This window comes from Heliconius melpomene, chromosome 21 (assembly GCF_056956725.1).
Source record: "Heliconius melpomene rosina isolate 202511_hmr_F chromosome 21, ASM5695672v1, whole genome shotgun sequence".
NCBI classification, from domain to species: Eukaryota; Metazoa; Arthropoda; class Insecta; order Lepidoptera; family Nymphalidae; genus Heliconius; species Heliconius melpomene.
This window is the reverse complement of record NC_140409.1, coordinates 3137896-3165008: the sequence shown is the minus strand read 5'-3', so window position 1 is coordinate 3165008 and position 27113 is coordinate 3137896. Positions and strand designations below refer to the sequence as shown.

Genomic DNA, 27113 nt, shown 5'->3' with positions numbered 1-27113 from the left:
CGGTTATGGTAATGTGATAAGATTCATTGTCTCTGATAACATCCACGGGTCCCCTTACGCCGCCAGGCCTCTACATCATGAGGTACGCCGAGCGATGGCTGGGGTGAGGCGACCGGTAAAGGGGTCAAGGATCGATTTTCCGAGTTCCCACTCACTGGACTTATTTACCAAGTTGTCATTTGAACATGTTTGCTTTAGATATTACTAGTGGACCCGGACGCGGCTACGCCTGCTTCAACTATAAGAATATTTATTAAATATATTCATGAAATTATTTTCAGTTTTCAATAGAATTAGTAAGAAAATATAAGCTTAAATCATCAAAAAGAATAATAAGTAGATACACATTATTAGAAAAAAATATCTGAGTTATTGAAATGAACCAACAAAAGGATTAAAAGTAACTAAAGGATAGGCTTTCTTAATATTAGAAAAAGTACCTAAAGTTTTCCGTGCGTGAGTACATAGATATCGACTCTATGAAATAACTAAACATTTCTCTCTATTAAGTAGGATAATTTTAGCGGGCAATATCAAATAAAATAAGAAGAGAACCACAGTGTAGATTAAATTAATTATAAACAGCAAATAATTACATAAACATTTACAATAGTTCGAAAATGTATGAAAATTTATAAAACCATCAAAGTCATCTGCCCGTTCGCGTCGGTCATACTCATACTATACCACTCGTAGGCTAGGTCATTTGGAATCAGTGACATCTCCTTAATTATTTATTAGAATGTTAGACAGTAAACTATAATTTCAATCTAGATAAAATGCTAAAAGTGACTATTATATTTATTTTCATAAGGATGAATATCAAAACGTCGCGGTAACGGTTGCTTAGCGACGCGACGGTTGTTATTAACATGGCAGAATAAATTGCATGTCAAATTAGAATGTACTTTAAAATATATTAGTTTATATGTGTAATGTAATGTTATATAGCCTATAGCACTTCGGAAGAATGCAGCTTTCATATAAAACAAAAACAATGAAAATCGGACCAGTAGATCCAGAGATCTTAGCGTTCAAACAAACAAACAAACAAACAAACAAACAAACAAACAAACTCTTCCGCTTTATTATATTAGTATATTATTAGAATGTTTGGATTAAAAATTACGTGGCTTTGGTTTGTGACAATTAATAATAATTTAGTACGTTAATGCTATAAGCTAATTTATTATAAAATTCATTATAAAAAGATATCGTATATCTATTTTGTAAAATATTGTCATTTTAATAAACATTTAAGTTTAATAAGAACAAATGTAAAATGTAAATGTTAAAACACTTAGCTTACCACTTTTCGCCGAATTGTAGGGGTAATGCCCCTACATGTTGAGTGGCGGAACGGAAGATCGCGCTTGGTCTCGACATCAGTGCGAACAAATAAAAATATTACATAACTAATTTCCTCGACAGAATCGAACCCACAGCCTGTCGCGTTTAGAGTCACACACCTGTGACTCTACGCCACGACTGGCCACACTAGTATCACTTCACTATCGAAGAATACATCAAAGGAAAGAAATATGTTTGACGTTCAAAGAATCCGGGCTAATTGTTCCACCGCTTACACAGGGAATGCGTTAGGGTACCCACTTAAACTAACTACCGTATTTAGTAAAGGGAACTTTGACTTAGCGTACACACACATATTTTGAATATTTCACCCGAAAATGAATATTCACAAACGATATTTCAAGTTTTTAACACTTTCAAATAGAATTTATTGCGTAGAAATTTTAACTGACCACGTCGATCGGTTAGCTCGGTCCGGTAAAAATTGTTTCTATCATATAAAATTGGATAGAAAACTCGGTTTCTCTGAAAAAGTTAGCGCTACATTTTAATCATGTTAGAGCGAATGCATTTTACTAGTACATTTTTTTCTGGATACTCATATCTATATAGATTTAAAAAAATCTTTTGTAATTTTGTATCGGATTGAAATTGATTTACTATTTATAAAGGTTCTAATAGGATATCTATCTTAAAAATTATGCTTTTAAAAATGAAATAATGCAATATTCTGAGTAAAATCGTTAAAGTAGGCGAAATCTTAAACCGTTAAAGTGGGTCGGACGACCGAAAACGTGAATTTTAATCTTCAACAAAACTTTACAGCCAAGAGGACGAAACATATTTTATTACTACAGAATCTGAAGTCTTTATAAGAATCTAGGTACATTTAAATTGTACTTTCATATAGATCAAGTAATATCATCTATGACTCTTCTAATCTATATATTTTTTTTATTATTTGAGGTGAGTGAGTTATTTCCATTTCCTGACTCCGGTAACAAAACGCCATTTCTCGAAAATTGAGCGGTGAGTAGAAAAAGGCAGTGTCTTAACACTAGGTTTGTTACCTTGCTATATTTCGATTTTACATTTCCTATATACAACAAGATATTTCGTTAAGACGATAACGCCGAATACCATACAATTTTATCTGAACTTAACCAGAACAAAATCAGTAATTTATTAATATAAACATTTACTCTGGTGCGGTTTAAATTCACACGATCGTGTAAGGTGTTGCTCAGAGCCGTTCGTGCTGCGTCACACCAACGCACTACAAACATTATATACACATGTGTAAAAAAATTAATCAGCTTCACTTTGTTTTTCGCACACAGCAGGAAAGGCAGAGGGAATAGTGTTAATACACCCCGTTCCCCATTTTCCGATTTTTTTTCGATAAATTGTGTGTTGAGTGGCGGAATCAAACGCCAAGCTTTTGCCTTGATGTTAAGAGCGAATAAAAATGAAACTTAATAAAATAATAATTAATTGCCGGCTCTTCTCAGCAGAACTGCCTTCCGAACCGGTGGTAGCTTTTTGTTCATATGTTCATTCGACGATTCAAAAGTGCTTATAATAAGTTTATTTGAATAAAGAATATTTTGAATTTGAATTTGAATTCTTAAGTTGGAATCGAACCTACAACCGTCGTGTTACAGTCACACCCTTGCACCCGTGCGCCAGGACAGACTCTGTACCGACTGACTCTGTGACTTGTGATGTAAGGAATAGTGTTGTTAGTTGCGAAACCAATATTCTTCTTCTTCTTAAAGTGCCTCTCCAACTAGTGAAGGTTGGCAGTCAACTTCGCATACTTGGTCCTGTCCCTAGCCAAATGAATTAAATCTACGGCGTTTTTAATTCCAGTCCATTCTTTGATGTTCCTTAGCCATGACTTACTTCTACCGCCGGTTTTCCTTTTCCCAGAAACCAATATTGAAACCTCTTCAGTACATTAAAGTTACCAACATGATTCAGCGAGAAGTTTCTTGAGTTTAGCTATCTTCCCCAGTAAAATACTTTAATTATACGTTCTATTGTTATCTATATATATATAAAATCGAAAGGTCACTCACTCATCACGAAATCTCAGAAACTACATGTGCTAGGAATCTTAAATTTTGCACAGGAGTTTTTTATAGGACGTAGGTGCTCGCTAAGGCGGGAATTTGCTATATTCGACTTCTAAGGGGTTGTTTTTGGGGTTAAAAGTTTGTATGAAACTTCGTTACTACAAATGCTAGGAGTCTCAAATTTTGCATGGACGTCACTTATAGGACGTAGGTACTCATGGCGACGCAGGCGAAGCCGCGAGCGGGTCGCTAGTTATCTATATATGGACCGTTTATTTTGAAAGTGGTGTAAATCCATTTTTGAGAAAAATGAGCTATCACGTAATTCATGCTTAATTTAATGTATTTTTTTATATATAACTAGTCCGTGTTTAATTTCTCAAAAAAATCCCATGTTTTGAACAACTTAAAATCGGTCGGTAAATGAAATTGCATAATAATCGACATACTAACCTTTAATTATCTCGAAACAAAAGAAAATGGACTTATACCACTCTTAAAATAAACGGTCCATATATAAAAAGACTTGTCCTCACTGACTGAGGTAAGACGCACGCACAGCCGTAACCACTGTGCCTAGAAACGTGAAATTTGGACAGATGTTTACTTTCGTAATCTGGACATCCACTAAAAAGGGATTTTGAAAAATTTCAACCCTAAAGGGGTGAAATAGGGGTTGAAAGTTTGTATGGAAAAATAATTAAATCGGCATCGATTTTTATAAAATTTTAAATTTAGATTTTTAAAAGTATTTAATTGAATACGTGTTTCATCGTTTTCTAGAATTCTCCCCCCAAGGGTGCAAATAAGGGATTGAAAATATGTATGGACAAATTCTCAAATCGCCACCGATTTTTATAAAATTAGAAATTTAGACTCTTAAAAATATTTCATTGAACACATGTTTCATGGTTTATTAGAATTGACCCTTAAATAAGCAAGCGAAGCAGCGCGCATCCGCTAGTATATTATAAAGAGAAAGATACTACATTACTGACTGTTTAATGAACGTTGAGTCCCACCACTCAACACGCAATGCCTCCTGAGTTCAGCAGAAAGTGAAAACGGGAAAGGAGTTTCTTAACACTAGTTTCCTAGGTTCCCTCTGCCTACCCTTCTTTGTGTGGGGTACAGCATGAAACTAAAAAAAAATCAAAAATTCTAAAGATTTAGTTCGAAGGAAAATGCAATTTAGTAACCAAAGTAAACTACTATCTGAAGAGCTTTGATAAGGTAGCGCTCAGTCACTAGGTTCCGAGTAAGATGACGAATATGTAGCCCCTCATAATTTTTACCTGTTTTTCAATACAACCATTTCAGAGAAACAAAGAAAGATAATATATAAGGTTGTTACTAAATGCGATTTAAATCAAGACTTTCCCTTTGTTAACTTCAATTGTAAAAATCCGAATTAGACGCGTGAAAGAATAAATTTGAAGTGAAAAGCTTATATATATTTAAGTAGGCGTAATTAATAATGAACTTACAAGTAATTTTGACAAAATGTTACCAATGACATGGACTAAAATTCATATGTATAATTTCGATAAATGTCGGCAGACCGGACATTAATATTAATTGTACGTTTGTTTGAAGTAATACATAGTAATAAGAATAAGTAATAAGTCCAATTTCAGTGAAAATCATGTTATTCCCAATTTGTATGCAGCAAGTACTTTAAAATCACAGAACTTATTATAGTTCTGTAAGACCGACGTTGTCACATTCATATAACATTTCTTTCATCTTCACGCATGTAGCAGGGTAGGCAGAGCCTAGTGTTTAGACACTCCACTCGCTACTTTCTGCCCAATTCTGGAGGTGTAGAGTGGCGGAACTCAACGCCGCGTTTTTTGCCTGGAAGCCAGAGCACGAAGAAATGTAAATATTAAATGAAATATGTCATTTCCTCGATTCGATCACACACATCTGTCCTCAACATTGATATATTAAATGTATTAAAACGTGTCCTGAAAAAAGGTCAATGACAAATGATATCACAGAGTAGGTGCGACTGTGACCCAATACTTAATGCTATCACGAATTGCGAAAACGACACCATTTAAAATGAACTCGTATATCAAGGAAAATTCAGACGTGTCGGCTAAAGATTTACTTTAAAAAATAATCTGCTTTTGTCGTTTGACATCTATTTTGAAGTTCTAGAGAATACATTCAAATTCGTTCCTAAGATTGTTTTCTTAATTTTTTTTGGTTCTAAATAGGTACGAAATGGATTTTAATATGATTTTCAATATAACTAGGAACTGATTGGCCTATGATTGATGTTATTTTATTTAGCTCATGAATAAATATATATAATTAAATTTTAAAAAGGGAAAAATAAAGGTTGATTGGTAGAAACATAGATAAACTAATACAGATAGAAATAGTGGCCATTCATCAAAAGCTCTAAATACTTGCCGACATAATTCTGGCAAGTAGTAAAAAGATGGGAAAAAAAATATTTTCCTTGTGTTTCACCGCCTCCACCTCCTTTAATTATGTAACATTAAGTCTCCTAAATGTTTTTTATTTACTGGATGACAAATGTAAACATCACAAGTAGTATTTGTCAAATATGTTCCTAAGATTTTAAAGAACATCCTCGCTTTGTGATCATTCGTTTAATACCAAGTAAATGCTATTCTACATAATATTTTTTTAAGGTATAACTTAATTTAGCTCCAACTAATAATATTCCGTCGTCTGGACTACGTAGTGGAATAATATTCACATAAAACTAGTAATTTGTATAATATTTAAGATATTTGGCTGATTGTCTTTTGTTTCGCGTTTCACTAAGAGGCGAAATTAAATTTTTATTGATTTCTTATATAGCTATTCATTTTATTCCCTGCATCTAATGTGAAGCATTTCTTATCTTTAAAAAACTAATATTATTGTTTTCACACTCTTGTATAATATACATATAAGATTTTACCTTAATCATAATATTTACAACTCTTTACACAATCAATAACTCGAAACACTTAAAGGTTCTATCATCAATATCAAACTGGTACTTGACAAGTTCAAAATTGATTCCATAAACTTATTAATAACTGAGTTAGTGGCGAGCTCTTGTTCGATATCTAATAACTTAAAACAGATATTATCTAAAAGATAGCTCTCTTGGCATAGTTAGAAAATTTCTAGTTAAAAAGATTCAACCTGTAGCTGATGAAAAAACATTTTAAAAAAAACAGCTTCACGCTATAACTCGCATACAGTAGGGTAAGCAGAGGGAACCACTAGGTTTCCTTTTGCTTAATACTAATTAAGACACTTCGTTTCCCACTTTCCACCGAGGCATTCGAGGCATAGCCTGTCGAGTGGCGGTACTCAACGCCGAGCTTCACCTTGGTGCCAGAACGAAGAAATAAAAATTTTAAGAAATAATAATTCATTTCCTCGAGTGAGGATCGAACCCGCTACTGTCGGGTCACACACCCTTGTGCTCCTGCGTCACGAGGGCCTGATAAAACATTTGGTAATCCAAAACGTTTCCAGCTGCCCGTCACGCTTAAATTGCCCTAAATATTAGAGTAAATATTCTGAGACGCCTGAGGGAAATACATACATATCTACGTTCATAAGCAAAGTTTTGATCAAATTAACGACTGAACAAGCTAGATTTAGGTCAAAATGTTATATGAGCACGTACGAGGTAGGTATATAAACTCTAAATAATAACAAATAATGCAATACATTCGGTATTTGTTATCGTTTTCCTTTATGACAATATAATAATTAAGGACAAATCAAGAAATATATTTTCTAGTTAATATATCTATAAGCTATTTGTATATGGTAAGTGCTTTAAAATTTAATAAAAAATGTATATGTAATGTAATGTTCTTACTGTCTAATTAATTATATCAATTATTTGCCCTAAAAATGTAATATTCAAATACTATACATTGAGAATGTTTGTACTGAACACGTTGAAGTTGGTCTCGATTCAATTAACTCAAAGCGTGGCATTCATTTAGCGGCGTGCCGTCTCCCTCAGCCACAAAGTAGCAAAAAGGAGGAAATCGAATTTGCCCCAAAAGTCTCTTTGACTAATAACAAAAATATTAATTAAAATTCATGTCGCTGGTTTTTCCATTCGCTTTATAATATTAAAAGTAATTCTAGAAATCATCTATATGATGAATTACTTTCCCAAATATTTGATACTATTTTAATTTTATCGGATACTATTTAATTTATTTACAAATATCATAATAAAACAATTTTAATATAAAATGGTATTGGTGATATATATTATTGAAATGTTTTTTTTTTCTTTAAAAAAAATGTTGCTTAGTTGACCTACTTGTGCGACGTCGTTGCACTGAAGTGGACTTCTTACCTGTAATACAAAAAAAAATATAAGCTTCATTAAATAAAAAGAGGTAGTGGCGCAGGGGTACAAACGTGCGATTGTAAGTACGATAGGTTGTGAGTTCCATTCCCACTCGAGGAAATTAAATATTTGATATTTACATTTCTGGTAGCGAAGCAAATTGAGGCATGGAATTCCGCCACTCAACACACAATGTCTCCAGAATTCAAAAAAATTAAATAAATAGATCAAGTTAAAAATACTATACTACTAATTGTTGAGTATGCTACACACTGAAATATTTTTTCAATATAATTATATAGATACACTATAATATACAATATAGATTTTAATATACATATTATAAGATAAGAAGAGCGCGGATAAAGATAAATTAATATTATAGAACCTACTGACACTTTACACTGTCCTAGACTTTTTTGCTTTTAGAAAATGTCTTGGACAGCGATATCCAATGTCACTTCTGTTGAACTAATTTTCCGAAGCACCTTTATACGTTTCTAATACAACTATGTAAGTCACACTATCTAAATTGATCTTAAGCAAATTTTAACTATAATATTTTTAAATATATATCCATTACATAAATTATCAAGTTTGTCAAGTCTAATTTCCATACATTAATCAATAATTGTGAAAATTTGACAACTATCAACAGAAGTGACATATTTTCTTTAGTTTTTATAGTTTTAATATATTATTCACCAATAGCATCTGTTTTCCATATCAAAAAATTTGAATATATCTTACTTCAACGATTTGAAGAAAAAAAATACAAGTATTCCACTGCGATACAGAGATACTAACTTTTTAAATAAATACGCATCGAGAAATCGATTGCAAAAAACGTAGCAGACTTAATAAGACCAAAACGAGTTTACACTAGCGGAGAGAAAATGTCTCGACGTCTAGTTCCGATCAAAGGTGACGGAAATTGTCTTTTTAGGTCTGTCTCGTACTGTTTATTTGGAACGCAAGAAAACCACAGGGAGATAAGATTGCAAGTCGTAGAAAGAGTGGTCAACAACTGGCATCGTTACAAAGACTTTATAATTGGAGACAGATCGTACGGCCTGGCGATACAAGTTGCCTCAGATTATGAACGGTTGATGGCGAGAGACGGCGAATATGCGGGTCACGTAGAACTGCATTGTGTCAGCGAACTGTATCCAGACGTCACGTTTGTTGTCCACAGGGATCTGTGCACTAAACTCATTGAGTATGGACACGGCAGGGTGATCAAACACTTACTATTTTCTGGATATTTTGACGCAGGCCACTATAGCGTTTTAGAATATTACTGATAAATTAAAAAGAAAAAATAATAAATAAAATTTACAATAGTAATATCTGAGATTTTTTCTTACTCCTATTATACGAATGTAAAAGTTATGATAGTGGAATGAGCTGAATGACTACGAATGGGGGCTTATTCTTTTATTGGCCGGGGATGATAGTTAACTTAATAAGTGGGGTCAACATCGATGCACGGAACTCGATTGCTAGCAATTCAATGAATAATGCCGTAGGCGTAGCATGGACACTGATGGGTACCAGTGTATGGTCAATGAAAATGTTTTAGTGATGTTATTCAAAAGTGGACTTTCAGTAACATGATAGGCTTTTAATTGTCGCTATAGACTATGGTTCCATATCGATGTTATTAATATCGATATGTACGAATTGACTTGAACTACTATGGAAGGTTTTTTTTTATTTTTTTTTAAATGTAATTATTATAATATAGAAATAGAATTTATAATTTTATTTTATATTAAAAAAACCTTCTGGCCACATATATATAAATCTGAAAACAGTCGAAAAATTGCTCTAGATTAATTTCAAGGCAAAGAATTAATTAGGTTTAACAACCTAAATGTATTCAATTCTTTCGTAATTCGTCGAGATACATGTAAAAAGTATTTTAAGAAAGCAACTGTAATAAATTAATGTCAATATAATCTACAATACAAAACATAACAGATATAAAATATATCTTTGACTTTAAACAAACTTTCATATACTTGTAATGTCTTATCGAATTTTTTATCTACGCCATGCAAAAATATGCATAATAATAGATTTAATATATTATATTTATAGTATACCTGCGGACGCGCGCAGCTTCGTTTGCTTATTTAGGGATAAATTCTAAAAAACCGTGAAACACGTATTCAATTAAATATTTTTAAGAGTCTAAATTTCTAATTTTATAAAAATCGGTGCCGATTTAATTTTTTTCCCTACCAAGTTTCAACCTCTATTTCATCGCTTTAGGGTTAAAAATTTTTCAAAATCCCTTCTTAGTGGATGTCCAGATTACGAAAGTAAACATCTGTCCAAATTTCACGTTTCTACGCACAGCGGTTACGGCTTTGCGTGCGTCTTACCTCAGTCAGTGAGGAGAAGTCCTTTTATATATAGAGAAATAGATACAAGATAGTAGTTTGTGCATCTGTGATCAATTATTTAGCTTATTGTTGGAATGAAAGAATAATTATACATTTTAAAAATCTCATCGTGATCCATTGGTTTATAGAATCACCGTACAATTTCAGCCTCTCGTTATATACCACGCACAGTACAGTAGACAGAGAGAACCTAGAGTTAGGAGCTTTGCCTCAACACTTCAGCGAAGAAATGAAAATATAAATTGAAATAAGTATTTCATATAATAGTAAAATCACGGATGAATACAGATTCATCTTAAAGTAAAGCGCAATAGCTGTGCCTTTGTTTGAAAACAATTCAAATGACGTAAATATGTAGATAACGTTTTTATTATAATAAAAAATACCTACTAAATAATGTTTAAGCCTCAAATATTTATCAAATCCAATCAGCTTCACGCTGTATCAAGCACACAGCAGGGTAGGCAAAGGGAACATAGTGTTAAGACACTCCGTTCCTCACTTTTGAACAATTACAGTTCAAATGAATATTTTCTCTTATTACTTTGATTCGCTATCCAGAATTTCATAATTGAAAACAATCATTTGTAGATTTTGAAATATAAAAACTTACCTTTCTTTTTCCTCATTTAAACAATTATTTAATACTAGCGGACGCGCGCAGCTTCGCTTGCGTATTTAGGGGTGAATTCTAATAAACCACGAAACATGTATTCAATGAAATATTTTTAAGAGTCTAAATTTCAAATTTTATAAAAATCGGTGGCGATTTAAAGATTTTTCCATACAAATTTTCAACCCCTTATTTGCACCCTTAGAGGGTGAATTCTAGAAAACCATGAAACACATGTTCAATTAAATATTTTTAAGAGTCTAAATATCATATTTTATAAAAATCGGTGGCGATTTAAGAATTTTGCCATACAAACTTTCAACCCCTTATTTGTACCCTTAGGGGGTAAATTCTAGAAAACCATGAAACATGTGTTTAATTATATACGTTTAAGAGTCGGAATTTCAAATTTTATAAAAATTGCTGACGATTTAAAAAAAACCTATACAAACTTTCAACCCCTTATTTGCACCCTTAGGGGGAGAATTCTAGAAAACGATGAAACACGTGTTCAATTAATTACTTTTAAAAATCTAAATTTCAAATTTTATAAAAATCGGTGCCGATTTAAATTTTTTTCCATACAAACTTTGAACCCCTATTTCACCCCTTTAGCGTTAAAATTTTTCAAAATCCCTTCTTAGTGGATGTCCAGATTACGAAAGTATATTTTTGTCTAAATTTAACGTTTCTACCATTAGCGGTTACCGCTGTGCGTGCATCTTACCTCAGTCAGTGAGGACAAGTCCTTTTATATATATAGATAACTATTACTAATTATTATTATATTTATTTTAGGTCACTATTAATTTAAATCGATATCGTTTTCTTCCCATAACATGTCGATATGTAATTATAAGTTGCCTCTTTATATAACAAGTAGTAAATGAGTCAATATTCATACAATAATATCCAGGATGAATCACTGACTGAACGCAGTCAGGCGTCAAACAAACAGCTACAAAGGCATCATGAACTTTATTCTGTTTGTACGTGAGCTCTATGTTTGAAATATGGCTAAATATAATAATAACAACATAAGGAAATAATGTATTTCGACACAATAAACAGGAATAAGTGCTAATTTGATATTTTTATATTCGATTTTAATGTTTAGCTTACCTTAGTTTAGTGAAGTGGGATATAGGGGGACGGGATATATACTTGGATAAAGGGATTTTTTTTTAGTTATTTTATTAATTAGAAGCGCTTAAAGCGGAATACCATTGTTTTTACTTTTACCTAACTACTACTAACGTCATACAAAATACGAGTAATTGAGTGTAGCTCAACGCCGCGCTGTGTTACGGGAGCAGGAAATAAAAACAATTTAAATATAATGATTTCCCTGAGATATTAATTTAAACGATTGGAATACGCTCAAATGCTGTATTTTTATGACACAACGGAATAAATTTTCAATGATTTTTACTTGTCAATTAAAATGACCTACTCTAGCGGAGAACTTTTGCTAAGGCGACATTTTATTGATTCTTATCACTTATGTGGGCTATTATAGACCTTCATCCCGTATTCCAAATCTTTAATTTTAAGACACCAGTGGAAAATACCTGGCAGGTAAAACATGTTCCATGAAAAAGGCATTTCATTATTTTTTATAGTTTATTCGAGACATTATGGTAAATCAGCAGATGTTTTAAAGCTCTAGAAATGCTGAACAACTTTAATTTCAATATTCCTTATAGCTAACCAGGAGGAACGTTTTGGTTTTTCGTCGGATGTTCCAGATGTTCGATTTTAATATGTCAATGGAAACTGCTCATTACAATCAACTATTATTTTCAAGGATTCATTTTATTATTGTTTATGGTTTACCTGGGTCATATTATGGTTCTAAATCAGATGTATAATACAACTTCACGCTGTATCTCTTTGAGGTCCGCCATTCCATACCTAAAGATTTAATAATAATTTAATGCCTCCAGAAGTCGGCAGAAAATGGAGAGCGGAGTGTTTTAACACTAGGCGCGGCTCCCTCAGTCTACCCTGCTATGCGGAACACAGCGTGAAGCTAAAGAAAATCTGTTTCTTTTGTTACTTTATTAACATATTCATTATAATTAAATAGGTACTCTTATCTTTCAACATTGAAAAGATATTTATTATAAAAAACAAAAAAGAACACCGCGTCCGTGGTAAATTTTATGATAAGAAGTTTTACTGTTTATCTTATTTAAGAATGAATATTATAAAAATACTCAAAATAGAGTTATTTTCTTTTTATGTAAAAACACACACAAACACACAAAGACAGGCCAAAAATGGTTGCTGTCATAGAAAATCTATAATTATAGGTCTATAATGTAAAATATATAATTTCCAAAAGTTACAACGCTATTTCTTGAATAGATTAATAGCTTAAGTAAGTAAGTAAGTAAATTAAAAGTAACTTTTCGAAAGATATTTTGATTTCTCATTCTTATGAAAAACTCAACTCAACTCAACTATTGAAACAATTATTTGTTATAGCGGCAAAGGAAAACCTTGGGGACACGCATCGTTCCGAGAAGTGATATAGCACTACTATTACTCATATAAAATAGGAATAAATCATAAGATATCGGCTAAAAAAATCTTTTATTCATTTTTGTAATACTTTGAAATGTGTGACCGGAGTATATAAATGTTTGATCTTAATATTAATATTATAAAGCTGGAGAGTTGGTTTGGTTGAACACCTTAATCTCAGCAACCAACGCCTGGTTCCAATTGGACGAAAATTAAAGTGTTTTCAGCAAAGGAAACTATAAACTATCTATCTAGGTCGCCTGTGGTCAAATTTACCTCGACCACGTCTTAAGAATGTGTCATGTGTCTTACACAACTCTTTAATTATTTCCATTAGACCGTGCCGGCGAAACCGCAGGAAAAAGCTACTTCATATATAAACTATACCCTATTCATTTTGGTATGAGACAAAATGTAAAAAATAATACTGTTTTTAAAACTATTTGGTAGCTCTTTAATTTCTACTTGATTTGTCAAGGTTTACTCTTTTTGATTTGTATCTTTTTACTTGGGTAAAACGATAAATAGAAGAAAATGCAAGAAAACAATCCTCTAAACATGCATTGTGGAACTTATGCTGAGTTTTAATGAAAATTTAACTAAAGTTTTAGAGAGGAAAAAATATATACGTTATACTACTACATAGAATTATTAAAAATATATAACTTTTTTGCTAAGTAACATTGTTCTAACATGATTTTAACACTTCAATTCTAATTACTTTAACCTCCCCTCCCTCCTTGAGGTGAGAATACCACCTGCATAGTAATGTGAGTATTATTAATGTAAGCAATTTATATTAAAGTTAATGTTAACTTTAATGTTAAAAATGTATGAAACTAAGTTAATAAATAAGCTATAATAGAACTTAAAGATTTATTATATACCTACTTACTTAATCATAAAAGATTCTATAACGAGGTACAGAACAGTATTTCGTATAGGTATACAAGTATTATTAAATTAAATCCATTTTATATTTACATGTACATATAACTTTATTCATTCAATAATATTTTAGTCTACTAAGTTTATCCACATGTTTATCGCGGTACAGTGATTTATGTCGTGATTTTCATTCTCAGAATATGACTTAACAAGTGCTACTTTCTTACATTTATGTTTAATCATCACAGCAAACTATAAATATACATTACCTACATATGTACTAATAATTTGCACCTTTACGATTTTTAATCATTATTCACTAGCTCGCTTCGCTTCGCTCGGGTGTCAAGGTAAAGCGAAGCGTTTAGTTTCGTTACTGAACAGAATTCAACGGGAAGTGGGAAACAGATTGTCTTAACAATAGGTTCCCAGGATCTTTCTATGTACGGGATCCAGTGTGAAACTAAGAAAAGACTATTCATATACTCGTACTAACACTATAAAATCGAGTAAGCTATAACTAACTCAAGTACACTCAATAAACCAGCAACTTGCAATAATACGATCTAAGCGTATTATAAATTAATACGTAGCTATAATTAGTGCAATTAGAGAATAATCGAACTGTGCAAATTCAATAGCGGCCTAATCTTACATGGATGTATGTATGTATGATACATACATAATACCTATGTTACAAGGGCTGTTGCCAAACGACCGGAAGATCGTTCTTGATGCGTGAATTTCGTTTGGCAAGAGCTGTTTGGAATGCCTTAGTCTGTGTCAAAGGAGATGTTTAGGAGAAATTATCAGTTTATCAAAAATTATCAAAGAAATTAAAGAAAATTATAAAAATAAAAAAAAATATCAGTTTGTCCGTCAGCATTTGTTTTGTCTAAAGTCACCTACAATTCAAAATTTACAAATGTGATTTTGAATACTCTAACAAATAATTATTATTCTTATATCATGAGCAGGCATAACGAGGCAAATCGCGGCGTTAAGTTCCGCCACCTAATACGCTGTGCCTCCAAAATTTAGCGAAAATGGGAAAAGGAAGTATAAAGAATGACAACGGAATGACTCAAAAATAGAAACCCAGGTTCCCTCTGTACTGTCTCTACCCTGCCACGTGCAGAATCCAGCGTGAAGATAGAAAAAATATATAATGTCAATAATTAAGTAAAGATTATTTAATTAAGAACTTTGATTGCGTTTCCTTTAAAAAAAGTGCAAATACGTCATTAGTTCATCAAATGAGCAATATTATATCTGAATCAGAATTTAAAGTAAATTATACGTAGATAGGTATGTATATTAGATCGCGATAGCCACAGCGCAAGCCCCGACTAGTTTGCGGTCAGTGGACGTTAGAATTGGGGCACGGAGAGAAATGAAAATTGTATATTTCAATATATTATATTCATAGCGTTATTGGAGAAAGTGTGACTAAGCGTAGACGCGACTTGTTAAGAAATTAAATATTAGAAGAAGAATATTAGAAATTTAATATTAACTTAAGTTTATAGTTCAATTTCTTCACTCTGGTGTAGAGGCAAAGCGCGGCGTTGACCACTCCCACTCAACACGCAATACTTTCAGAATTTGGTGAAAAGTGGAGAACGCAATGTCTTAACACTAGGTTATCTCTGCCTACCCTGTTGTGTGTGAGATACAGCGTGAAGCTGATTTTGTTTGGTAACGTAAAAGCTTTAAAAGTAGTTCTTCACCTCATTTTATAAGCCTTTTCACGATTTATGCGTGAAGTCCCAAAATAAACAATTTTCACATTTGTAATGTTTCATTTGTTGCAGGAAGACATATTTTCCTGCTTTATTTATTAGTCTATATATATAAAAGGACTTGTCCTCACTGACTGAGGTAAGACGCACGCACAGCCGTAACCGCTGAGGGTAGAAACGTGAAATTTGGACAAAAGTTTACTTTCGTAATCTGGACATCCACTAAGAGGGGATTTTGAAAAATTTTAACCCTAAAGGGGTAAAATAGGGGTTCAAAGTTTGTATGGAAAAAAAATTACATCGGCACCGATTTTTATAAAATTTGAAATTTAGATTTTTAAAAGTATTTATGTGAAAACGTATTTCATCGTTTTCTAGAATTCTCCCCCTAAGGGTGCAAATAAGGGGTTGAAAGTTTGTATAGGTTTTTTAAATCGTCACCAATTTTTATAAACGACTCTTAAACGTATATAATCAAACACATGTTTCATGGTTTTCTAGAATTCTCCCCCCAAGGGTGCAAATAAGGGATTGAAAGTTTGTATGGAAAAATCTTTAAATCGCCACCGATTTTTATAAAATTTGAAATTTAGACTCTTAAAAATATTTCATTGAACACATGTTTCATGGGTTATTAGAATTCACCCTTAAATACGGAAGCGAAGCTGCGCGCGTCCGCTAGTTTTATATAAAAATAAAGTTAAATAAAATTCCAACCAGTGCCAAATGAAGATACTGGAAACAATTTCCAATTACTACAAATTACTTCATACAAATAACACAAACGAATGAGCACTTTGACAGCATAATTGATGGTAATTGAATAATAAATAGAAACAATTGATTCCAACACGTAGAAGACAATGGCCGTGTCGAACGTCATGTTAGCACAATGAGTAAGTTGCAATCGGATATAGCGAACGCCGTTTCCAATTATTCTTATTCTGTAAATAATAATTAATTTGAAGTCAAATATTCGAAATTTATACAAAATTGAAGCCAGTCGTGGCGAGTTATATATATATATAAATCGAACTCACAATTTGTCGCGTTTATATATATATCTGGACATCCACTAAGAAGGGATTTTGAAAAATTTTAACCCTAGAGGATTGAAATATGGGTTTAAAGTTTGTATGGAAAAAAATTGAAATCGGCACCGATTTTTATAAAATTTGAAATTTAGATTTTTAAAAGTATTTACTTGAGCACGTGGTTCATGGTTTTCTAGAATTCACCCCTAAATAAGCAAGCGAAGCTGCGCGCGTCCGCTAGTATATATATATATATATATATATATATAAACGCGACAAATTGTGGGTTCGATTCTCACTCGAGGAAATAAATATTAAATATTTCAATTTTCTTCGCTCTGGTGTCGAGTTCCACCATTCAACTGCAATACCTCCAGAATTCGATGGAAAATAGGGAACAGAGTGTCTTAACACTACATTCACTCTTGCTTGCTTTGCTATTGTTTTTTTTTTAGATAAAACTAGCGAGTTCATCTTATTAAGAAATTATTCATGTCTTCTATATTTTTGTCTCACGCTGTATCCTGCGCATAGTAACGTAGACAGAGGGAACCTGGGAACCTAACTTCAAACATTCCGTTCCCATTAAGACACATAATAATCTCATTATAGAGAAGCTAGTAAAGTTGAGAAACTTATAATGTCAAGAAATTTTATACTAACAATATGCATATTAATTAGTATTGAATCTAATTAAATCAAGCAAGTTGAATAATTAGGTCAATTTACATATCTACTGCCTCCTCTCACAAATGCCTAATTGACGAGTAAAATAATTAATGAATATCAATAGTGACATATTTGTGAGCAACAAACGAAGTTTTATTAATTTTTATGGTTCCGTACTTAAAATGAGAAAAAAGTGGATTTCTATAGGATTGTCTATCTGTCTGTATGTAAAGATTTTAATTCTCATAAACGTGTGAAGATATGAAATGCAAAACCAGAATGTGAGATACAAATTATTTTTTTTTACTATACTAACTTTTTTGCCGCTTATGAGTTAAGAGACACATGACATATGACACATGACATAATCTAACTGTTCGAGGTAACCTTGACCGCAAGTCCAATGGGTTACCTACATCGAAACGATTAATGAACCAAAGCCCAAAGACTTCGTCGATACATGGACAACACAAAAATATTTTTTCAATTTGAACTAGCAGTTCCTGAGTTCAGCGTGTTCAACCAAACAAACAGATTTTTAATATACAAACAATACATAAAATGTTTTTTATCTAACACAATTCCAAATATAACGTGTATTTATTTATTAAAAAATCTTATCACAATCTATTCACACAAAAGCGAAAGTTTGAATGTGTACACTGTTATCTTTTATCGTACATTCTATATTTTGATAAGACCAATACGTATGTAGTATTCTTTTTGTTAAGATTAATGGTTGATATGTATAATTTTATTAGGTATTTTATTTAAAAATATAAACAAAAAAAACCAAATTTTCTAACAAATAACTCCCTTCTATTCACCCCCTGGGTAGTTCAACAGACATTGTGTCTTTGTTGCACTATTTATGAAATAAGTACATATTCATTATTAAAAAGCAATAATTAATTGTACTAAATCTATCCGCACTTATAGGGATTTAAAAAAATAACAAATAAAAACATTGCCTAACATTTTTTATACTCCATTAATTCTTTCAACCATTTAAACTCACGTTCGTACCCATCTGCCTACATACGAGTATTCTAAAACTAAAAGTAAAACTATTCTAAAAGCATATTTCCATCTGTGTATTTGATCAGAAAACATCACGATCCCATTCCACGGAGCGAAGTTCGATATGCGACGTGCATTTTTCATAGCACAACCTCATCTGTATATATCTTGTTTGAATATAGTTTCTCTCTCTCTCTCTCTCTCTCCTACGTCCGCCTCGCAAGGCAAGCTGGCTTATTGTGCCAAACGTCAAAGAGTTTCAACTCTAATTGCCGTTAGCACTGCACTAGTTGATAGTAGTTTGACGTTGCGAAATATTCGCCCTGTGGCCTGTGTTTCTACACTGACTTATAATAATATGGCTAAGTTTGTATGTTAACTATGTACGTATATATTTACATACTAAAGTTAGCCACCTATATTCTAATAGTATAATAAGGTAAACTGTGTTAATTTAGGCAATACGTTTTAGTAAAATTGCAATTATTTATATAATAAGAAGAAAAATAGGGACGGTCTATGTGTACTTTAAGGTATAATATATATGAGAAATGTAAGTTTTTACGGCAAAATAAAACATGAGAAAGGGATGAGAGTTAAGTTTTTCTCTATGAATAATCACCGACAATTAAGTATAAAAAACTTGATTTTGGAATTTATTTCCGATAATAAATGATTTAGATATATCAGTTGATGAAGCTTAAGTAATTCTTGACCTATTTTTTTCTTATTACCACCAATAGGAAAAAACACTAGTAAAAATTATTCTATTTAGAAACACGTTGTTTCATCTAAATTTGTATTTTTCGGTCAACACCAACACAAATTAATATAATTGTACCAAATAATATACGAGTGAATTGCGCTCAATTTTATCTGAATGCATAAAGATATCCACATTTTTCACGTTTCAAGTAGCAATATTTTATAATCAGTCAAATTGAAATTGTAAATGGTACCGTGTTTTTTTATGTTCGAGGGAACCTAGAGTGCTTACCCTAATATATAAGGGATGCAAGCATGAAGCTGGAAAAAAATGTCTACAATAATAAAATTTTATGGAAATTTATTTCTTCATTTATTTAGTAGCGACGACACTAGTGTACGTGTCATGTGACATAACTTATAGCAGCTTATTCTGATAACAGTAAAATCAGGACTATACTGCTTCTATTGTTTAAACTTTTAGAGCCATATATGCAACAAGTTTAAATTTCGTTAGTGGTAAAGGAAGTTTATAATTCCCATACGAATTCAGTAACAATATAAGCAAGTTTCCATTTTGACAGAGATAACAAGCCTCGATAGTAGTTTAACTACATATCCTTTATCCTGCAGCTTCTAGGAAACAACGCAATATAAATACACACAAATATCTAATTATCTATACATATATGAAAACAAAATAAAATTGAGTCTAAATTTTAACTGGACCCATTTATATGAAACTGACACCAAGTGAAGACAGAGGTACGCGCGCATGGCAAGCGCGTAAATTTCGATCTTGCGCGAATTCCGAGATATAAAGCAACCTATAAGTATATTGCTCCATAACGTCCTCTATGTTTCGGTGTTAGTCTCATAAATATCGGTTCAACTTCTCGGACGAAAATTGTACGACAAAAAAATTTCTAAATGTTTGTCTTTTGGTATCCTGTAACCAGCTATAAGCACTTGGAAATGTCACTCTGCAATTATATTTACATTTAAAGATATATAGGTAGATACTTTTGGTATGTATTCGACATGACTATGATTCATTAAATTTTTTAGGGTTCCGTAGCCAAATCGCAAAGAACTCGCGACTCGCTCTTGGTGGGACTTTACTTAACACATGTGGACAAATTTAAGGTTGATAAGATTGATTATGAAGATATGTCAAGTAAAAATGGACGTGACGAGGATCGCACGATAAAAACAGCAACGGTTGTAACTTCTTACTGATATTAAATATTAACTTAAAATACGTCTATCATTTTTTTCTTATTTCCTTACCTAACGTTAGTTCGCTTTGAAGATCAAAGCGTAAATAAGCCTCAACTATAAATACGAATACTTTTATCGTAGGCCGCTGTTTTATAAATTTAGCAATTTCATAAAAAAAATATAAATGTAACATAAGCCGCCACCCAACACGCAATGCCTAAAGTATTCGGTGGAAAGTGGGGAATGGAGATTAAAACTTGGTTCCCAGGTTCCCTCTACCTATCCCGCAATGTCCGGAAAACAACGTGAAATTAAACAATAAAAAATAATTATTTATTTCATATAAATACCTAAACATTACTCGTTTCTTGGACTACCTTAAAAATACAGAGTTAATTGTTCCGAATTAACATTAATCGTTTCGGTTATCTTGTAGGAATGTTGTATTAGTCACGTACGAGCAACCTAATGAATAAGCAGACTGATGCATTAACTTATAGTTTTGGATAAAAGTAGACATAACTAATTAATGAGGTCATTCAACAAATGTCTCCAGTATTCGGCAGAAAATAGGGAAACTAAGTGTCTTAACACTAGGTTCCCTCTGCCAAAGTAGGGTCACTTTGTGATACAGCGTGAGGCTAAAAAAAATAATTTATTATTTAAGTTGAATGACTCAAAAAATCATTAATTACATTCAATATGCGAATAATTCTAAATTCCAAAAAGTTTTACATTATCTCTGAATCTCGTACAGGTACATTTTGTGCTACGTGAATAAATCTCCACAATCCAGCTTAGAATCCAATACGACAAAATACTTTAGAATATGGAACGTCATGGAATCTCGTATAAGACTTCTGATAGAATAAATTTCAGAGTTATGCATACGTCTTGAAGCTTCGAGTCTTAGTTTATCATGTTCGGACGTCTATCCGAGACTGGTTGCAAACTCATAGCGTGAAATAGGAAGTCGCTCCTCGTCAGTTCTTGTCCATTTTGAAGATAAGACATTTCGTGACGAAATTGATGAAATATTTAAATTTGACAAATTGATGTCTGACAAACGCAACGGTTGTCAGGTTCGATCTCTACTCGGGAAAATGGTTGTATTTAATCTATTTTAAATTTTTCGATCTAATAGGCAAAGTGCGGCGTTTAGTTCCGCCATTTAAAACGCAATGTAACGAACATTGACAAGTGATAGTGAAGGAACGAAGAAGAGAAGAAAGAAGGAAATGTGAAGGAAGGTATAGCTTGTCTTTTAATAGAATAAGGTTCCATGTGCTGACGCTTACCTTGCTATGGGGCAAAAAGCGTGAAACTCTTTTATGTTGATAAATTGTATGTCAATTTTGTCACACACGTCATTTGAATATATTAAAATTGAACATGTCGGTGCAGTTCGGAAATTCATATAGAAATAAAACATATTAATATATTTTATTGGAAGATTAGTAAGTTTAAAAGTTAACTATAGTAAATTAAACTATAGTTTTAAAATTTTTACGCCTGAAAGAATTTCTACCTCCATATTATAGACTCTGCTTGAGCTCTGGTAATACTTGAATATAGTTGAAAGCCTAAACTAATTTAGAAAAGTTAAGTGTACTTAATGATGCGCTTGTTATATATTTACGTTCCACTAACTTCGCAACAGTAAACAATCTCTTAACGAAAGTTGTTAGTTCTGTCTTTGTCGTTCCCGTTCTTCAAACTTTCCGTTGTGAATGAAAACGAAGCTCTCCCAGTTTTTTTTTCTCTATTATGACTTTCTTACAGATCTTGAAAATGTATAAAGCATATATTTTTTTAGCTTTTGTATCCACTTCATTAGTAGACTGTACATTAATTATAAACAAATTATTTTAATTATTCCTTTTCTATAGCTAACTTTTTTATGTATTATACAATAAAAATAACATCTTCATAATACAAGTTATATTATAAAAGAATTTTTAATATAAAATATTTTTATGTGAAACTTTCCCGCAAATTCAAAAGAAAAAATACATTTTTATAACGTAATCCCACCAACATTGTGGCTAACAGGCACAAAGACAAAAGTTTAAAAAGCTCGTTGTAGGTTCTCTTCAATGGAAGCGTCCATTTAAAGGATTTTTAAAACTTACGATATAGGTACTCGTAAATTACTTGCAATGAAATGAAAGAAAACGATACTATTAAACCTTATTCTATACAGTATTTTTTATAGCTGGTATAGCTAGCGATATATATATACGCGATAGCAAAACACAAAGAAACAATTTAATTTTTTTGTTTGTCTGTCTTTGGGTTTGTCCAGGCTAATCTCCGGAACAGATGAACCGGTTTATATAAGACTAACACTGAGACATAGAGGTACGCTCGTGGTACTACGATACTACGATATAGGTATTCGGACATTTAAGGATCAAATATTATTCTGAACTATGACGTAAAGGGGCCGTCCATTAATCGCGTGAAGTTTTTTTAATATTCTAAAACAACACCAACTTTTTGTCATTGCTTTACCTAGTCGAGTATTGAATCGTGTTAACATGAAACCTATTTCAGCTATTTATTTTTTATTATTACAATTTTAATTATAATAATGAAATATAATAAATTAAATATATTCAAAAATAAAATAAATAAAATTATTTCAATTAAATGAAATAAGTATTTAAAGTGTTGTTCCACACTTAGAAAAAGCAAATAATTGCACAGCACATAGCACATATGGCTTAGTGATCAAAACGATTCCAAGAGGCGCGTGTTGAAATTCGGTAGCTGCGTTCATATTTTTCCAAAATTTTCTTCAACAAGAATATTGATTTCGTAATTGCCGACCTACAGGCTCAAAACCTTTTGTAGGCTCACCTAATTGCTAGAACAGTGCTAATTTGCATTAACTTTACGTTCGTTAAAATAGTTGGTTATTATTCATTGTTGTGGAGCATGAAAGACCTCTGTTATTGAACGAGTTCTACTCATTCTAGTACAACTGTACTAGTGTAGCTGTAAAACAAATATTGTTTATAAAATATTATTAATTGTGAGAGAACGTTACAAATTTGTGTTAAAAATAATATTTAATTAATTTGTTTATGCTGATGAAAACAAAGTTCCCTTCCGAGGAAATCAAACATTCAAGTTATTTACGAGCGGATCACAATTCGAAAACGGCATCTCAAGGTCGCCCTCAAGATCGATCTCAAAATTCAAAGAGCGGTTTATAAATACGGGCCTTACTTAAATAAAAATGTGCACTTGTAACATACACTTATTGCAATTCTAGTTGTCGACCGGCAATGTAAATGTATTCGTTGTTATCTCTAACAAACAGGTTACATCACTATGTTATCTTTATATTAATTGATAGTAATATCTACAGAAGTGATATCTAGTTGATCTTTACACAAAGTCAAATTATATTTTATTATAAAATATTTTATTTGCCGTTCTTTCTGCCTGATAACATTATATTTCAACAGTGGCACTGTTTGTAATACTAGCCGTACGTTGCTACGCCACCAATTAAAATAAATTTGAAGGAAAGACATTACACAAATATTCAAGGCACCTACGACCAAAATATTGGCCGTGATGATCAAAAGCATAGTTTACGATTCTATAAAGAACATACAGACAAACATTCAAGTTTATTTTATATATAAAGATTTCAATATAATTCAACGGCTATGTTGGGAATTAAGGTTAGGCCGCGTATTTTATATGAGGTCACGAGATATATATAAATGAATATTAGTCATGAATAGCAAGTAGTACTATAATTTATAATTTTAAGTGGATTTTGTAATTATTCGAGCAATGGAAATAATAATTAGTAAACATTTAGTTCGTAGCGGCGTTGAGATCCGCCATTCAATACACAAAGCGCAATTAATTCAGAATTCAGTGGAAAATGGGGAATGGAAGTGTCATATAGGAAGTGCCTTTTAGAGTGTCGTAACACTAAGTTCCCAGATTTCCTCTGCCAACCCGCTATGTTCAATCAATTAGCTTCACGCTTTATCTCGAATGGAATTCAAAGTATTGCGTGTTAGGTCAAGAAACTCAACGCCACACGTTGTACTGCCTTAAACGGGGAAATGGAAATAATCCATTGCTTTCACTGTGAATCGAACCTACGACCAATTCGTTTGTATTCAGCTATAATATTTGATACACTTGTAATTATTTTTACTTTAGCGTTACTTTAACAGATATAAGATGTAGACTGCACAAAAACCGTATAGATTTGTGCACTCATATGTTGCTGTTCACAATAATAATCCAAATGACCTTTCCTCGTCGACGTTAGTCATACTATTGTCGTGTGGAATCTTTAAATCTGTCTAGAGTTCTAAAATGTTTGTGAAAAATATATATTTTTTTCTAATAAGATTTTTCAAATGTTTTATGCAAATAGGTTATATTTGTAAGTATATTTTCATTTTAAAATAATTGAGAGTTAAAATTTAAAAATTGCGGCCGTTGTGGCGCAGCGGCACAAGTGTGTGACTGTAACGCGACCGTTGCGGGTTCGATCCCCACTCGACGAAGTGAAATATTTATTTACGTTTATATTTCCATTTTTTCGCTCTGGTATCGATGCAAGCGCGGCGTTGAGTTCTGCCATTCAACACGACAATGCCTCCAGAATTCGGCAGAAAGTGGGGAACGGAGTATCTTAACACTAGGTTCCTTCTGCCTACCCTGCTGTGTGCGGGATACAGCGTGAGGCTGATTTATTTTATTTATTTTTGAACGTTAAAATTATTTTCTATTATAAAAGCGAAAAGAAAGTTATTTTTATTCAATTAATATGAATTAGTTGGAAAATTATTGATGTTCCAAAGTTTGGAAACTACATTTTTTTTTGTTTACATAAATAAAAACTATATATTGTTTATTTTTATGCAAACAGTTTCCCATTTATAAAAATATATTTTAATCCGAATAACTCTTAATATTAGTCATTTTCTTCATTTTCGTCATACTTAGAATGATATCAAGAAACGGATCTGCAGGAATTTTTGTCGTTTAATCACCAAAATGTACCTACAATTTATGATGACATAACAATATTCTACTATAACTACCTATTACTATTCTAATTTTAGAAACTTTAAGTACTTTTTCAAACTCTTTATTTACTGTTTTTTTTATATTATATTAATATAATAATAATCTATCGTGGACATCTCGTAGATACTTTCTTTTTTAATTTCCGTTACTATTTATTACTTTTATATTAATGTTTTCCCCAAGGGAAATCATATCTTTCTGACATAATAATATTTATTAATTTCTGATGATACTTATCAGTAATAGTATAATAATATTTTGATATCAGGTGATATAATACGAAATTTTCCAAGTTTAGCTAAATATTAAAATAAAACATAATATAATAAATAAGTAATATTATGATTATTAAGAATCAGCTTTTCAAATGTCTTAAGAATCAGCCTTTCAACAAAAATGAATCTGTCTCAAAAGTTTTCCATTCCTTCGTTCCTTATATAAATTTCTACCTTATTGTTCTAAGTTAAATGAAGTAAGAAGAAGCAAGAATGAAGAATATTTAGGACTGACTTTTTAAATTTGTAAACATTAATTACACAAATCTCATGTAAGTGACTGTAAAGTCTTTTTTGAGAAATAAATATCTTTAAACCTAAACCCTAGAAACACAAACAAAAAATGTGTTTAAAAAATACGTGGCGTCTAAAAATATTTAGGTGATGAGATCAAAATATTTTTTAATGCCGAAAGTAATACCACGATAAATCGTAAGCTCAAACCTCTTAAACTAGGATATTTTTAGTTATGGCGCAACCACGACGGTACACTACGTACAGCTCGCGACAACCTTCGGGCCAATTGGTTTCTACATAGGTAGAGGTATTAGAGAATTAATGTCGGCAATTCAAGAATGCGAAGCTTCCGAAAGAAGTTCGTTTTACTTTGAAGATTCGTAGAAAATCGACCGCGAGGGCTCACGCAAGCGCGACGGCACCCCACATTGGAGATTCGAAATTGTTAAACAATAATGCTGCCGCGGTACTCTGGAGCCCGTGCCGGAGGCGCTCCTGACCGTGGCCGCGCGCTTACCTGTTGCCAGTAGTCCTCGAGGGACAGCTTCCATTCGAAGTAGCCGGTGTCGGTGACGTCCTGGAGCTCGCGGAACAGGTTACCGCTCGGGAGGACGTCCATCGCGCTTACATGTGACGCCGATCGAGTTTTTTTAACACAACACACGTAGCACTATCACGGTGGTACGCGCACGACTGACTCCCCGCGCGGAGCCCCCCGCGCGCCCCGACGCCCTCGCCGCCCCCCCGCCATCACCGTCCTCGCGCATAGATTAATACGCGGATAGAGTTTACGGAGTACAGCTTTCTCTTTTTAATCCTTAAATCCTCCCGTGATCAAGAGTTTTAGGGACGCAATCGATAACGTAATTTTTTTAAGTAGGCAATATAACTATAAATAAACAAAATGATATAATTTCAATTTTTTTTTAAAGATTATGTCGCAATATTATGTT

The 27113-nt window shown here is 32.4% G+C and overlaps 1 protein-coding gene across 1 annotated transcript in view; it reads right to left on the bottom strand.

The window, feature by feature from the left end:
- The window catches only part of LOC146526864 (Krueppel-like factor 6), a 73292-nt gene extending 46447 nt beyond the window's left edge, over positions 1–26845 (bottom strand). The window contains exon 1 of the mRNA XM_085205935.1: positions 26678–26845. Within this exon, the coding sequence (XP_085062061.1) occupies positions 26678–26779 (102 nt within the window). The 5' untranslated portion in view covers positions 26780–26845. The remainder of the gene's footprint in view (positions 1–26677) is intronic.
- Between the last annotated feature and the right edge of the window lie 268 nt (positions 26846–27113).